Raw genomic sequence first — 14,603 nt, forward strand, 5'->3', positions numbered from 1 at the left:
GATGGAGTGGAGTGAGTTGGGGAGCGTCGTCCACATGGCTCCCCGTGTTCCCAGGGTGGTGGATAAGGTGGGGGGTGGGTAAGACCAGTATGGGTGCAATGGGTTCTGTTGTGGTGAAGCCCTGTAATGATGGGAGCGAGACTGCCTAGGTGATGCATGTCTCGAGGAATAAGACGTGCGGTGGTCATCCTCAGGAAGAGGAGCGTCTTGGCCAGATAAGAGTGACGTAGACCTGGGAGGGGATAGCCTTGATGGGGACCTCCCAGGTGAGTAAGATGTGGAAGGCAGGCACTGATAGTAAAGGCTGCTGTGTGAGTCAGTTTCCTGCTGAGACTGATCCCTAGCAGTCTCATCTGGCTGCCTGTCTGGTTGTGCTGGCAGCGTTAGTGCAGCATCATGCTGCTTAGTTGGAGCTGGTGTCGGGCGCTTAACAGGCTGTAATTCGCTCTGCTGCGGTGCCGTGGCTTTAGTCGGCACCACAGCTTTAAGCTGTGCTGTGGCTTTCGGCGCCGCTGGAGCTTGAGGCAGCGTCGGGGCTGGAAGCGGTGCCGCGGTTTGAAACGGCACCGTGGTTTGCTTCGGCGCCGGCTTTTCTTGCCGTGCCGACTGTTTGGAGCGCTCCCGGGCCCGCTCAGCTGTAGCACGCCCCGATGCCGGTGTGGAGCGGGAGGATCGCCCCGAAGCCTTCGTAGCAGGGGTCCTCCCGCTCTGGTGTGCCTCTCCTCCATGTTTTGGAGAGGAAGAGGCTGGTAGGGAGCGGGATGGTGAGGGTCTGCCCCATGGCTCACTCCTGGAGGGTAGGGGGGGGCTCTTGTCGCGTTGCCGCCTGTTCCCCAGCGGGCTGTAAAGCCTTTTCAAATAAAATCATTCTTAGGCGGAGCTCTCGGTCCTTCCTGTCTCTCGCCATGAGTGAATTGCAATGAGTGCAGCTGTGGGGAGAGTGAGATTCCCCCAAACAGCGAATGCACTTTGAATGCCCATCTGAAGCAGGATTAGGATCCCAGCATTGGTCACATTTTTTAAAGCCCGAGGAGCTGGACATGGCCGGTTCTCTCATCTTTGAGCTTGTTCTATGTATTTATTTGGCTGTTACTGTTGTTCTCGTCTGTCTCCGTGTGTTGGGTTTTTTTTTTTAAACTCTTTTCTTTCTTTCCTGTGTTGAACAGCTGTGAGAACGCCGGTACCTCAGAGTCCCGGTTTGAAGCGGGTTCAAGCCCCTTGAGGGGGGATTTAGGTAAGAAAAGGTTACTCACCTTGTGCAGTAACTTCTGTTCTTCGAGATGTGTGTCCCCGTGGGTGCTCCACTACAGGTGTCGGGCTCGTCCCGGCGCCGCAAACCGGAAACTTCTTCGTAGCAGTAGCCCCCTCCGGAGGACCGCGCGTGCGCAGTGTGTCCCGCGGCGTTCGCGCCTTTTCTGCGTCGCGCGGTCCGACCCGCCAGTTCCTCCTAGCCGGAACATCTGCAAGATACAAGAGAGATCTCCGAAGCAGGGAGGAGGGCGGGTCGTGGAGCACCCACGGGGACACACATCTCGAAGAACAGAAGTTACTGCACAAGGTGAGTAACCTTTTCTTCTTCTTCGAGTGATGTCCCCGTGGGTGCTCCACTACAGGTGAGTATGAAGCAGTCACCCTCGCACTGATTGTGCTTCGGATTTACTTGTGCACGGACGAAAGGACTGCTTGAGCGACTGCTGTGTCAGCGACCTTGAGACGGTCAAGGGCATAGTGTCTAGCGAAGGTGGATGCGGACGACCATGTCGCTGCCCTGCATATGTCTGTAAGAGATACATTTTTCATAAAAGCCGTGGAGGCAGCCATACTTCTGGTTGAATGCGCTGTTAGCGAACAGGGCAGAGATTTCCCCCTGAGAGTGTAGCAACGGGTGATGCAGTTAACTATATGTTTGGAAATACGTTGGGACGACAGCTGATGACCTTTAGAGCGATCAGCGAGTGATAATAGCAAACGCGGAGACTTCCGGAATGGACGTGTTCTGTCAAGGTAAAATGCCAATGCCCTTCTAATGTCCAGAGTGTGCCAGCGGGCTTCCTCCGGTGTAGCATGCGGTTTGGGGTAGAAAGTAGGGAAGATTATAGGTTCATTGACATGAAAGGACGAGTTGACTTTTGGCAAGAAGGATGGGTGACATCTCAGTGAGACTCCCTGCTGAGTGAACATCGTGTATGGCGGGTCCGCTGAGAGTGCTGCAAGCTCTGAAACTCGCCGAGCTGAGGCTATTGCCAGGAGAAAGGTAACCTTTATCGTGAGAATTTGTAACTCACAAGTCGCAAGTGGTTCAAATGGTGGGCGGGTAAGGGTGTCCAGTACAAGGCCAAGGTCCCATGGCTGCGGGATAGGCTTGTGTGGTGGACAAATATTGGAAATTCCCTTGAGAAATTTCTTCGTAAGTGGATGAGAGAAAACGGAAAAGCTCTCTATGGGAGCGTGAAAAGCCGAAATAGCTGCCAAGTGTACTTTTAGCGAAGCAGCGGCCAATCCTTGGGAGTGTAAATGCAGGACGTAGTCCAGAATACGCTGGATCTGCACATTTAGGGGGTTAATGGCTTGTGGCCGGCACCAGGCTGAGAAACGACGCCACTTATAGATGTACGATCGTTGGGTGCTGTGTCGTCTGCTTTGCACGAGTACATCCATGACTGCTTGGGAGCAGGTTAACTCTAGGCCCTGGAGCCAGTTAGGAGCCAAGCTGTCAGGTGCAAGCGGTCGACATCCGGGTGGAGAAAGTTGCCGTTTTGTTGTGAGATCAAGTTGTTGATCCTTGGAAGACGTTGAGGTCTGGACACCGACATCTGCATGAGTTGCGTGAGCCAAGTCTGGCGCGGCCAGAAGGGAGCCACGAGGATTACTGTCGCCGAGTCTGATAGTATTTTCTGTATTACCCGCGGTATCAGCGGGATTGGGGGAAAAGCGTAGAGGAGATGGTACGCTCCCCAATTGAGAAGGAAGGCATCCCCCAAGGATTGGTTGTCTATCCCCGCTCTCGAACAGTAAGAGCGGCACTTCCTGTTGTCGCGAGTGGCAAAGAGGTCGATCTCTGGGTAACCCCATGCCCGAAACAGATCGAGGGCTACAGAGTGAAGGAGCTCCCATTCGTGTTGGGAGTGGAATGATCTGCTGAGCGTGTCCGCAATTATATTGGTTTTGCCGGGGAGATAGGAAGCTACGAGCGCGATCCTGTGGCGGATCGCCCAGTTCCACAGGCGCACTGCTTCCGCACACAAAGTCCTGGACCGGGCCCCGCCTTGCCGGTTGATGTAGTAAACCGTGCATATGTTGTCGGTAAGGACTTGTATGGTGGTCCCCTGTATATGTTGGACAAAGTGGCGGCATGCGTTGAAGACTGCCCTGAGCTCCAGGAAGTTTATATGGAGTAGGGATTCCTGATGGGACCACAGTCCCTGAATCCGGTAGTGCAACATGTGCGCCCCCCAGCCTATTAGCGACGCGTCCGTGGTCAATTGAATGGATGGGGGCTGGATCCGGAATGGAACGCCTGCTAGAGTATTGGCAGGTAGAGTCCACCAAACGAGCGATTTCCTGACTCGGGCAGGGATGGTTATGAAAGTGTTGATATTGGTAATGCCCGGTTTGTAGGCTATGAGGAGCCAATGTTGCAGACATCGCATGCGGAGGCGAGCATGGGCTATGACGTATGTGGTAGAGGCCATGTGGCCCAATAGTTTCAGGCAGGTAAGGTAAGAGACCTTCGGGGCTGTGAGCAAGACGTTCGATAGGTCTCGAATGGTGTCGGCTCTGTCCGTAGGCAGATACGCCATAGCAGTGGTAGAGTCTAGTCTGGCCCCAATGAACACGATGGACTGGGCCGGAGTTAGAGTAGATTTTGGCAGATTGATAATTAGGCCAAGGGTCTCGAAGATGCCTTTTGTAGTGGCAACTGCCATCTCGGCTTGTTCTCTCGAAGGTGCTGAGAGGAGGTAGTCGTCGAGATAAGGGAAGATGGTGATCCCCGCTCGACGGAGGTATGCCGCTATGACTGCCATGGTCTTTGAAAATACTCTCGGAGCTGCGGATAGGCCGAAGGGAAGTACCGCATATTGGTAGTGGTCGTCTCCGACGGTGAATCGCAGAAACCTCCTGTGAGCTGGATGGATAGGAATGTGGAAGTATGCGTCCTGCAGGTCGAGAGACGCGAACCAATCCCCCTTTTGTAGTGTTGGAATGATGGAACCCAGAGTAACCATCTTGAATCTGTATCTTCGCAGGTAGCGGTTGAGACCGCGAAGGTCTAGTATCGGCCTCCATCCCCCCGACTTTTTCTCTGTGAGGAAGTATCGGGAATAGAACCCCCTGCGATGGAATTCGGGAGGAACTATTTCCACTGCACCTATGGTAAGTAGGTGTACTACTTCCTGTCGTAACAGATTTTCGTGGGAGGGGTCCCTGAAAAGGGGTGGGGAGGGAGGGTTGGTGGGAGGCAAGGTGGAGAACGGAATGGTGAGTCCTGAGGTTACAATCTCCCTGACCCAGCGGTCTGTGGTGATGGCAAACCAACGAAGGGAGTATGGATACAGACGGCGGTTGAAGAGTTTGGTTACTCTCGCGTTGGGTTCTAGCTGAGGGATGGCTCGCAGACTCTCGATCAGTATGTCAAACTTGCTGTCTAGATTGTTGCTGGTTGTTGGCCTTGTTAGGTTGCTGGCGGCGACGTTGGGGGCGCTGCCTCTGTCTATGCTGGTCGTATGGCCTAAATCGTTGGTTGGTATAGTAGGAAGCCGAAGAAGGAGGCGGCCTCTGCCTGTTATATGGCCAGGCTCTCCTGCGCCTGAAGGGCGGGGTGTACATCCCTAGAGTTCTTAACGTATTTCTAGAGTCTTTTCCTGAGTGAAACACTTGGTCTGTGTTTTGAGCGAACAGGGATGCTCGGTCAAATGGGAGGTCCTCCACCTTAGGGTGTAGATCCTTTGGCACGGAAGCCAGGTGGAGCCAAGAGTCTCGTCGCATGACGATGGACGTCGCGGTAGTGCGGGAGGCCGAGTCCGCGATATCGAGGGATATCTGGAGCGCATTACGGGCCACTGTGTACCCCTCTTGTACTATGGCCTTCAGTACCTCCCTTTGGGAATGTGGGAGATGCTGTATGAGCGGCACTAACTTCGAATAGTTGTCGAAGTCGTGGTTGGCAAGATGGGCAGAGTAGTTTGCCATCCTCAATGTGGCCGTAGCAGATGAATAGACCTTTCTGCCTAGCAAATCCAAGCGTTTGGCCTCTTTGTCCGCGATAGAATTTCTCGCCTGCGCGGATCTCGCCTTTTGCTGTGCTGCGTCAACCACGATAGAGTTCGGAACAGGATGGGTAAAGAGAAACTCTGCATCCTTGGCGTCGATAAAATATTTCCTGTCCGTGCGTTTGTTGGTAGGAGGCATAGACGCCGGAGTTTGCCAGATGTCATTGGCTACCTCCAATATCGCGGCATCGAAAGGAAGAGCTAGCTTGGATTTACTAGAATGTTGTAAATTTCTGAGCAGCGGATGGTGTTTTGGAGGCGCCCCCGAGGTGCGTAAGTTTTGTGAATCCGCTACCCGTGTAAAAAGCTCATGGAACTGCTTATAATCATCTGCTAGAGGGGGTTCGTCGTTAAACACCGCATCATCAGGAGAAGAGGAAGCGACATCTGTCGGGGAGGCCACTGACTGGTGTTCCGCCACTGGTGACTGAGTGGTATCGTCCTGTGGGACCGAAGTCGTGGACGCATCTCCCGTAGGCGCTGGTGGGCGTTGAGCCGGTGGAATAGAGCCTTGGGTCGTTGGCGAATATATTTGCTGTCGGCTCGGAGACAAGGGTGAGCGCCTCGATATTGATCGTGAACGCTCCGAATGCGGTGAGCGGTGACGAGACGCACGATGAGAGTATTGTGGAGAATAGGACAGAGTGCTCCTATGACGATAATAGCGGGAGCGGGTAGGTGATCGAGGGGAACGAGAACGGTACGAGTAACGGTACGGCGATCTGGAGTAGTATGATCGGTGATAGTGAGGCGGTGTGATGGACCTTCTCGGGGATCTATAGTAGCGGCGTGCAGGAGAGTACTCGTGATAGTGGCTCCGCCGTCTTTGAGGTGAAATCGAAGGTCCAGGCGAGAAGGCTGCCCTGTCCGAACCTGGAGAAGGGGTACGAGGGTGGTGTGTTTTCCTCTGTGCCTTCGTCGGTACCGCTCTAGAAGTATGGGGGACCGGGCTATCTGGGATCGAGATAAGTGAGGCCCCATCAGAGATTTCCCCTGGAAGGCATGGTGATTGAGGCGCAGGAGGCGAGGAAGGCGGAAGCACTTCTTGTCCCGACACCTGAGGGTGTAAGGTCGTCGGATCCGGTGCCGAAACGGGAGACTGAGACGGCTGCTCCACTTCCAGCGATCGGTCGGTGCGGTGCGGTGCCGACGCGCCCTGAGGATGAGGAGTGGCTGCGTCGCTAGGCTTTGGATGGGATCTGGGTGCCGAGTGTTTCCTCGGTGCCGTGTCCGGTGCCTTAGGTTGTTGCGGCTTAGGCTTCGGTGCCTGTTTAGGCTTCGGTGCCGGGCCGGCCACCGGTGCCGTCTTAGTCGGGGCACGGTCATGCGCCGACGGTGCCGATTGCCTCGGTGCCGAGGACCGCACCGAATCCGGCTGCGGTGCCGCTCGGAGGCTCGGTGCCGCTGATGATGGTGCCGACTCCGGACGGGTTGGCGGGGCCGATGCCACAGAGAGTACAGGGCTCGGCGCCGATGTGCTACGGGCTTTGGAAGGCTTTTCCATCGCCTGTGGGTGGCCCGACGCGGCTCTCGAGTCTGCCGCACTTAGGCTCCTGGACGAAGCGGAGGCCTTTTCTTTGGTCTTGTGCGTACCCTCGGTCTCTCGCTCTGTTGACGTCGGCGGCTGAAGAGCCTTGTTGAAGAGGAGCATTTTAAGGCGCATCTCTCTGTCACGCCTCGTGCGCGCCGTTAGCTTGGCGCAATGGCCACACTTCTGAGGGATATGGCCCTCCCCTAGACAGCGAATGCAGCGGGAGTGGCCATCCGACACCGGCATAGCCTCGCCGCATGATGCGCACTTCTTGAACCCGGGAGAACCGGGCATGGTTCGCTGAGCGGGTGTAACCCCCGGGATTAAAACAGGGGGTTGAAGTAACAGGGGTGTTTTTTTTTTTTTTTTTTTTTTTTTTTTTTTAAACAATTAACCAATCTAACTAACTAACGATATAACACTGACTAACACTACGTTGGGAAGGGGCTAACTGGGAAACAACTGAACATATATCTGATTTTTTTAACTAAACGATTCCTCCTCAGGAGAGGAGCGTGTTCCAGATCCGTCTGCGGCCGTGGACGGTTAGGAGGAACTGGCGGGTCGGACCGCGCGACGCAGAAAAGGCGCGAACGCCGCGGGACACACTGCGCACGCGCGGTCCTCCGGAGGGGGCTACTGCTACGAAGAAGTTTCCGGTTTGCGGCGCCGGGACGAGCCCGACACCTGTAGTGGAGCACCCACGGGGACATCACTCGAAGAAGAAGTGTATTGTTCTTGTTACTAGGTTGTTTTTTTGTTTTTTTTTGAAAGAAACAAGGAAAGCTAACTTGGAATAACAGGGGAAAAGAACTATGACTAAACTGGGGAAAGGAGAGTAGTCAGAGAGTCTGACAGGGAGCTCCTGTTTGCTCCGTCCGCTGACGAGGGCGATTAAAGAGGAACTGAAAGGGAGGGGGTTGAGCCGCGCTCCTCAGGAGGCGGGAAGGGCTCGAGACGCCTCCTGGGCATGCGTGGCTCAACAGGGGAAACTGCTATACAAAGCTCCGATCTGAGGCTCAAGGCGACCCTTCACCTACAGTGGAGCATCCACGGGGACACTACTCGAAGAAGAACTAACATTGCTATTCTTTCCAATGAGGTGTGGCATTTCCTCACCCATTACAAACAATGAGACAGAACTGGCAAGATAGCTAACTGTGCATGCATAAGATTTCTACATCTAAGTCCCTTTCCCCAGGCAGATCCTCCAAAATAGTTTGTTACTACAAACTCCTGGTCTCTTTTGTGGGGTGTGGGACAGAAGAAAGAGTCTGACCCACTATAGTGAGGCAGAGTGGCCTTCCACTGACTTAGAAAAGGAGAAGCCACTTTGTGATTCTTGGTGAGCAGAGCCATGCCAGACTCACCCATCTCCTGGAAACTAAGGGGTAGGACAGGAAGCATGAATCTGAGCCAGGGAAGTGAGCAGATGTCTCCTGGCTGCTACAGCTCCCTGGACTGCACCTTGCCACACTATACCCTGCTGCTGGAGAAGGCTGACCCGGGTGAAAACCTGCCAGGACTGCTACTTGCCACATATCCTGAAGAGGCCAGGAACAACTCTGAGCTGCAGATACATTTTGGTGGGAGGGTAGAAATTAGCTCAGAGACAGCTGACTATAGTCCGATTGTTTTGCTGCCTGATTCTAGGCTGGATGCCTCCTTATCCAGTTGTGGAACTATCTGCCACTGTTAGGGCCTTGGGCTAAGACCTGGTAGAGTACAGTAGGGCTGGAACCCCTACTACCTGCTGCCAAACCCATTCTTGAGGTGACAACCTCCCCACCTTAGGCCAAGGGGCCAGCATTTGTCTGGAGTCTGCCAGAGCTAGGATGACAGGCTGTATGGTGTTCTGCCCTGCCTGAGGGCCTGAGCTCTGCTTGCTTGTGGCTCCACTCCTATACCCTAAGACTGTTTGCTCTGTCATGCCTGTGAGTCTGAGCCCCACAACTATTTGATTCCTTCACACTGAGGGCCTGAGATTGTTTACCTTATTCTATCCTGCCAGAGCTGCCTTGACCTCACTGCTTGAATCTGCCCCACGTCCCCCACAAACTGGATACAATTTTGTGGTGACCTTGAGGCTTTTTTTCGCCGCCTCCACCTCTGAGAATATTTCCAAACTACCAATGAACATCAATCTGACCTACCAGATCCCCCCTATCAACACCAAAGGAAAAACAATTCTATATGGACTCCCCCTGACGGTCGGAATTACAATCTGGATTTCTATATACAAAGCTTCCGCAACAACGCACAGACTGACATTATTCGCAAACGACAACAAGCGACACACAATCTCAGCTGCGCTGAACACCATGCCATCCAGAGTCTCAAAAACAACCTGGACATTATAATCAAACCAGCTGACAAAGGGAGTGCTGTGGTCATTATGAATAAGGCCGACTATAACCAGGAGGCAACCAGACAACTCTCAAACACATTTTACAAACTTCTCTCCTCTGATCCCACCTCGGAATACCAAAAGAAACTACACTGTCTCCTTAAAAGCCTCCCCACAGCTACTCGGGAACAAATCCACACAGAAACACCTTCTGACCCCTGACCAGGATTGTTCTATCTACTTCCCAAGATCCATAAACCTGGACACCCCGGACGTCCCATCATCTCTGGTATTGGCACGCTCACTACTGGTCTATCCAGCTATGTAGACTCTCTTCTCAAACCCTTCGCAACCAACACCCCCAGGTATCTCCGAGACACTACTGACTTCCTAAGGAAACTACAAAACATTGATAACCTCCCCAATAACACCATCCTTGCCACCATGGATGTAGAAGCTCTATACACCAACATCCCACATGAAGACGGATTACAAGCAATTAGAAACACTATCCCAGAGGACACTACTGCCAACCTGATAGCAGACCTATCTAACTTTGTTCTCACCCACAATTATTTCCAGTTTGAGAACAACTTATACCTCCAGATCAGCGGCACAGCCATGGGTACATGCATGGCCCCACAGTATACTAACATCTTTATGGCTGACCTAGAACAACGTTTCCTCAACTCCCGTCCCCTTTTACCCCTTCTCTACTTACGCTACATCGATGACATCTTTATGATCTGGACACATGGCCAAGAAACACTGGAGATATTCCACAGAGATTTCAACAACCTACACCCCACCATCAACCTCAGCCTGGACTATTCTACACGAGAGGTCCATTTCCTGGACACGACAGTACAAATCAACAATGAAAAATTAGACACCACTCTCTACAGAAAACCCACTGACTCATACAGTTACCTACATGCTTCCAGCTCCCATCCAGCACACACCATACGATCCATCGTCTATAGCCAAGCCCTTCGATACAACCGCATCTGCTCTAATCCCACTGACAGAGACCAGAAACTTCAGGATCTCTACCAAGCATTTATAAACCTCAACTACCCACCCGGAGAAATAAAAAAGCAAATTGAAAGAGCCAGACGAATACCTAGAAACCATCTACTTCAAGACAGACCCAAGAAAACCAACAATAGAACACCACTTGTCATCACCTACAACCCCCAACTTAAACCTGTCCAACACATTATCAACAAACTACAGCCTATACTGGAACAGGATACCAAACTCCAAGAGGCTCTGGGAGACAGACCCATAGTCTCCTATAGACAACCACCTAACCTCAAGATGATTCTTACCAACAACCACAGGACATACCACACTAATACCAACCCTGGTACCTTCCCTTGCAACAAACCCCGTTGCCAGCTTTGTCCACATGTTCACTCTGCTGATACCATTATTGGACCTAACCAAGTGAGTTATAAGATCAAGAACACATATTCCTGCACATCCAGAAATATAATTTATGCTATCATGTGCCGAAAGTGTCTATCTGCTATGTACATTGGACAAACGTCTCAGACACTTCGCCAAAGGATCAATGCCCACAAAACAGGTATCAGACAGGATCACAAAGAAAAAAGTTTCTTGCCATTTCAACCAGAAAGGACACTATCTCAACGACTTAACTACCTGCATTCTGCTACAAAGATCTTTCAAATCTGCACTTGAAAGGGAATCCTCTGAACTGTCATTCATGCTAAAATTCGACACTCTACATGTGAGTTTAAACAAAGGATCTAGCTATCTTACCCATTACAAAGACAGCTTCCCCAATTATCACCTCTAATATCATTAGCCCACAGACATTCACCTTCCCCCCCGCACCCCCCTTCTGTTCTGAAATTTGATTTGTCCTTTTCATATGTGTTCATTTTTTAAAATTGTATCCTTTGGTATATAGGGTTGTGACTATTTTCTTCCACTACTTGATCTGAGGAAGTGGGTCTGGCCCACGAAAGCTCATCTAATAAACCATCTTGTTAGTCTTTAAAATGCTACATAGTCCTGTATTTTGCTTCAGCTACACCAGACTAACACGGCTACATTTCTATTGCTTGAATCATGACTCCCCTGAAATGAGGTGGTACTCCAGTGATATAATGAGATTGAGTGACCTCCCTCTGAACCAGAGAGGGGAGCGATAAATACTAATACACTGCATGGATAGCAGAATTAGAAGGAAATTTCATTTGTGGAAGCCCATAGTTTCCTTTCCCAGATATATGGAGTTAATTTCTATCAAAGACCTTTCTATCAAAGTTCTTTCCAGTCACCTTTTTAGGAGCAGTAAGACAGCATTGGCAGTGCTGGCATCCAACCCAGTAGTTGGTTCATCTAAGAACAAGACTGCAGGATCAGTAATAAGTTCCATTCCAATATTGGTCCTTTTTCTCTCTCCCCCAGAAACCCCACGAATAAACTGGGTGCCAACCTAGTGCAAAAAAAATTAACATCTAAAAGAAGAGTTGTTTTTTAAATAAATAAGTTAGTTGTTAGTCTCAAAATCCAGGAAAACAGTAGAGCCAACTTCAGGTGTTAGACCAGAAATCAATATTTACATGGAATAACACATTCACATGATTTAGCAATGCATCAAAAATAAGCCAGTTTTCTAACAAAAAAAATCCATTAAGAATCCGTTAAGATAAAGTTTGTAAATTTAGGTAACTTTTAAAAAAGCCTTATTAGAATGCTGTAAGTTTAAAATAAGAAAAATCTTTCTCCATACTGCTAATCCCTATGATTTCTAAGCACCGCAAGATAAAAAATATATGTATAGACCTGTACTTACAGTATATGAATGGTGCCACAAATGGTGGGATGTTAGGGAGCAAAGAGCAACACTATTATCAAAAGTGATTACATATAAAATGCACATTCTAACTCAACAAATCTGATTCCTGCATGTATGCAGTCACGTCTAGTGACTTTCAGCACAACAATAATATGTACTGCAATTTACTTCCATTAGCGACACTAAGATGGTGTCTGTTCTTTTCACAGAATTATTTTATTAACTTCCATTTGCTCAACCAATCAGTAACATCTGCACACTCCCCCATTCACTTAAGAGGATTGCATAAGTATCATAAGGAATCATTTAATATGCAGTATCTTTATTATGGGTGAAAATGTGTTAGAAAGAAAGATCCCAGCTTCATTTAAGAACCCAAGGTTTGTCTCAGAGATGGAAGTTTAAAACACACTTTTTGAATCGCAAATTGAACACATTTGATATAGAAATTACTGAGCTATTACGTATAGAATATCATAATGGCATTTTCCAATCTCTTTTCATTAAGGTAGTCTTAACTCTGAATTCCTTTTTTTTCAAATGCTATCTTGTTTGTAACTACAACATCCTAAGGTTTATTTGTTAAATATTATGTAATTTCAATGATTCCTCAGCTTTTTGTTTGATAATATTAAATACTATGTCGTGCTATACTATGTGTAATTACCTTAGAATCTGCAACTTTGACCAAACCCAGTTCCCTGATGATTTGGTTAACTCGTTCCTTCTTTTCCTGTTCGGGCACAATGCTTGGCAAACGGAGTGCAGCTGAGAACTCAAAATTTTCTCTCACTGTCAGAGTCCCCATAACCACATCATTCTTAGAAGACACAAAATATTAGCAAGGTCTAGTTTGTCTTAATTTTTTCTTTATTTATACCAACATGTAACAATATTGTAACAAGCATGGAAAGAAAAACCATACAAGACCAAGGTTCATAAATATACTTTTGATGCAAAAATCCATGAGAATTTTCCATCACCAAGAAAAATCTTTTCAAATACATGCTTCGTCTTTTACAATTAAATGTTCTGTTAACATCGTTTAACTTCCCACAGTGTTATCTGTGCTGAGGGATTTCCTGCCCATGAACTGGAGTGATTCCCCAGCACAGAGCAGTCCCAACCTGTTTACTTGGGCTGGAGAATGCCTGGCAATGGCCTGTGGAAACTTCTCAGGAAATAGAAGCCTGAGGGTATGTCTACACTACCACCCTAGTTCGAACTGGGGTGGTAATGTAGGCAACCGGAGTTGCAAATGAATCCCGGGATTTGAATTTCCCGGGCTTCATTTGCATCCCTCTCCTTCACCCAAACTCCCTCCAGATCCCACACCACCTCCTGCACCCCAATCCCTTACCCCAAACTTCCTTCTGCACCCAACCACCATCACAGACTTCACATCTCCTCCACTAATATCATGGAAGAATGTGGTCCTTCACTACTTACAAAATTCTTAGAGTAGCTCCCCATCAAAAATTATTACTCACCCTTGCCCTAGTGGTTTGGATATGCAGTGCTAGATAATCTAAAATCATGATAGAGATCTATACAATCCTGACTGGTGTGGAGAAAGTAAATAAGGAAGTGTTACTCCTCATAATACAAGAACTAGGGATCACCAAATGAAATGAATAGATAGCAGGTTTAAAACAAATGAAAAGGAAGTATTTCTTCACATAACTCAGAGTTAATCCATGGAACTCTTTGCCAAAAGATGTTTTGAAGGCCAAGACTGTAACATGATTCAAAAAAGGGTTAGTTAAGTTTATGGTACATCAATGACTATTTGCCATGATGGGAAAGGATGGTATCCCTAGTCTATGTCTTCCAGAAGTTGGGAATGGGTGACGGGATGGATTATGTGATGATTACTCATTCTGTTCATTCCCTCTGAAACAGCTAGCACTGGCCACTGTCAAAAAATTTTACTTGACTAGACAGACCTTTGATCCGATCCAGTATGGCCATTCTTATTTGGAAAACCCCAGTATAGGGAAAGCCCATTCTTTGAATGGGATTTTACCATGTTAGGGAATCCATAAGGGCTAGGGACGGGGCTTGGGGCTTACCTTCACCCACTGCCCATGGGAGCAATATTCACAGAGCAAGCCCCGGATAGAAAAGCATGGAAAAGACAAGACACAAAACATTTTTTTTTTTTGCTGATCCCACATTAAGGTTGTCTCTGAGAGAAGTAACTGCTCAGAAAAGACTTTAAAAATAAGTAGAGCCATTTTCTGATCTCCATAGAAATGGTCAGAAAAAATGTATATATATTAATTGTGTTACTATAGTTTACACCTTTATGCCTGGCTTTAAATCTGGCTCATAGTATCCAGAAATATTTCACTAGATAGCTATGTTAAATCTGAATATTATTCTGCTAATTGGTGCCTTAACTGTATTACTATGTCTTTTGCAAACTGTGGTCTATCAAAGAATACTTCAGGAGTTTGTCGAATTTTAAATCTCTTTAAGCTCAATATATAGATTTGTTTTAAATAAGAAAACTGAGATCATTTACAAGCTTACAAAGCCACTTTTTTGGTCATACACGGTTGATCCATAAAAGAAAGTTACAGTAACTCTCTACAGTAACTCCTGTGCAGTAAGGGGGAT

General features: G+C 48.6%; 1 protein-coding gene across 4 annotated transcripts in view; it reads right to left on the bottom strand.

Annotated features, from left to right (window-relative positions):
• Positions 1 to 14,603, bottom strand: part of LOC102448589 (broad substrate specificity ATP-binding cassette transporter ABCG2-like) — a 143,837-nt gene that overhangs the window by 101,914 nt on the left and 27,320 nt on the right. For all 4 annotated transcript variants that reach the window (XR_012904021.1, XM_075929565.1, XM_075929563.1 and 1 more), the window contains 2 exons: positions 12,649 to 12,801; positions 11,461 to 11,618 (listed from right to left, as the gene is read on the bottom strand). Coding sequence is in view for 3 of the 4 variants with exons in the window: in XM_075929565.1 (XP_075785680.1) it covers positions 11,461 to 11,618; positions 12,649 to 12,801 (311 nt within the window). In the remaining variant the exon portion in view is untranslated. The remainder of the gene's footprint in view (positions 1 to 11,460; positions 11,619 to 12,648; positions 12,802 to 14,603) is intronic.

This window comes from Pelodiscus sinensis, chromosome 5, assembly GCF_049634645.1.
Source record: "Pelodiscus sinensis isolate JC-2024 chromosome 5, ASM4963464v1, whole genome shotgun sequence".
Lineage (NCBI taxonomy): Eukaryota > Metazoa > Chordata > Testudines > Trionychidae > Pelodiscus > Pelodiscus sinensis.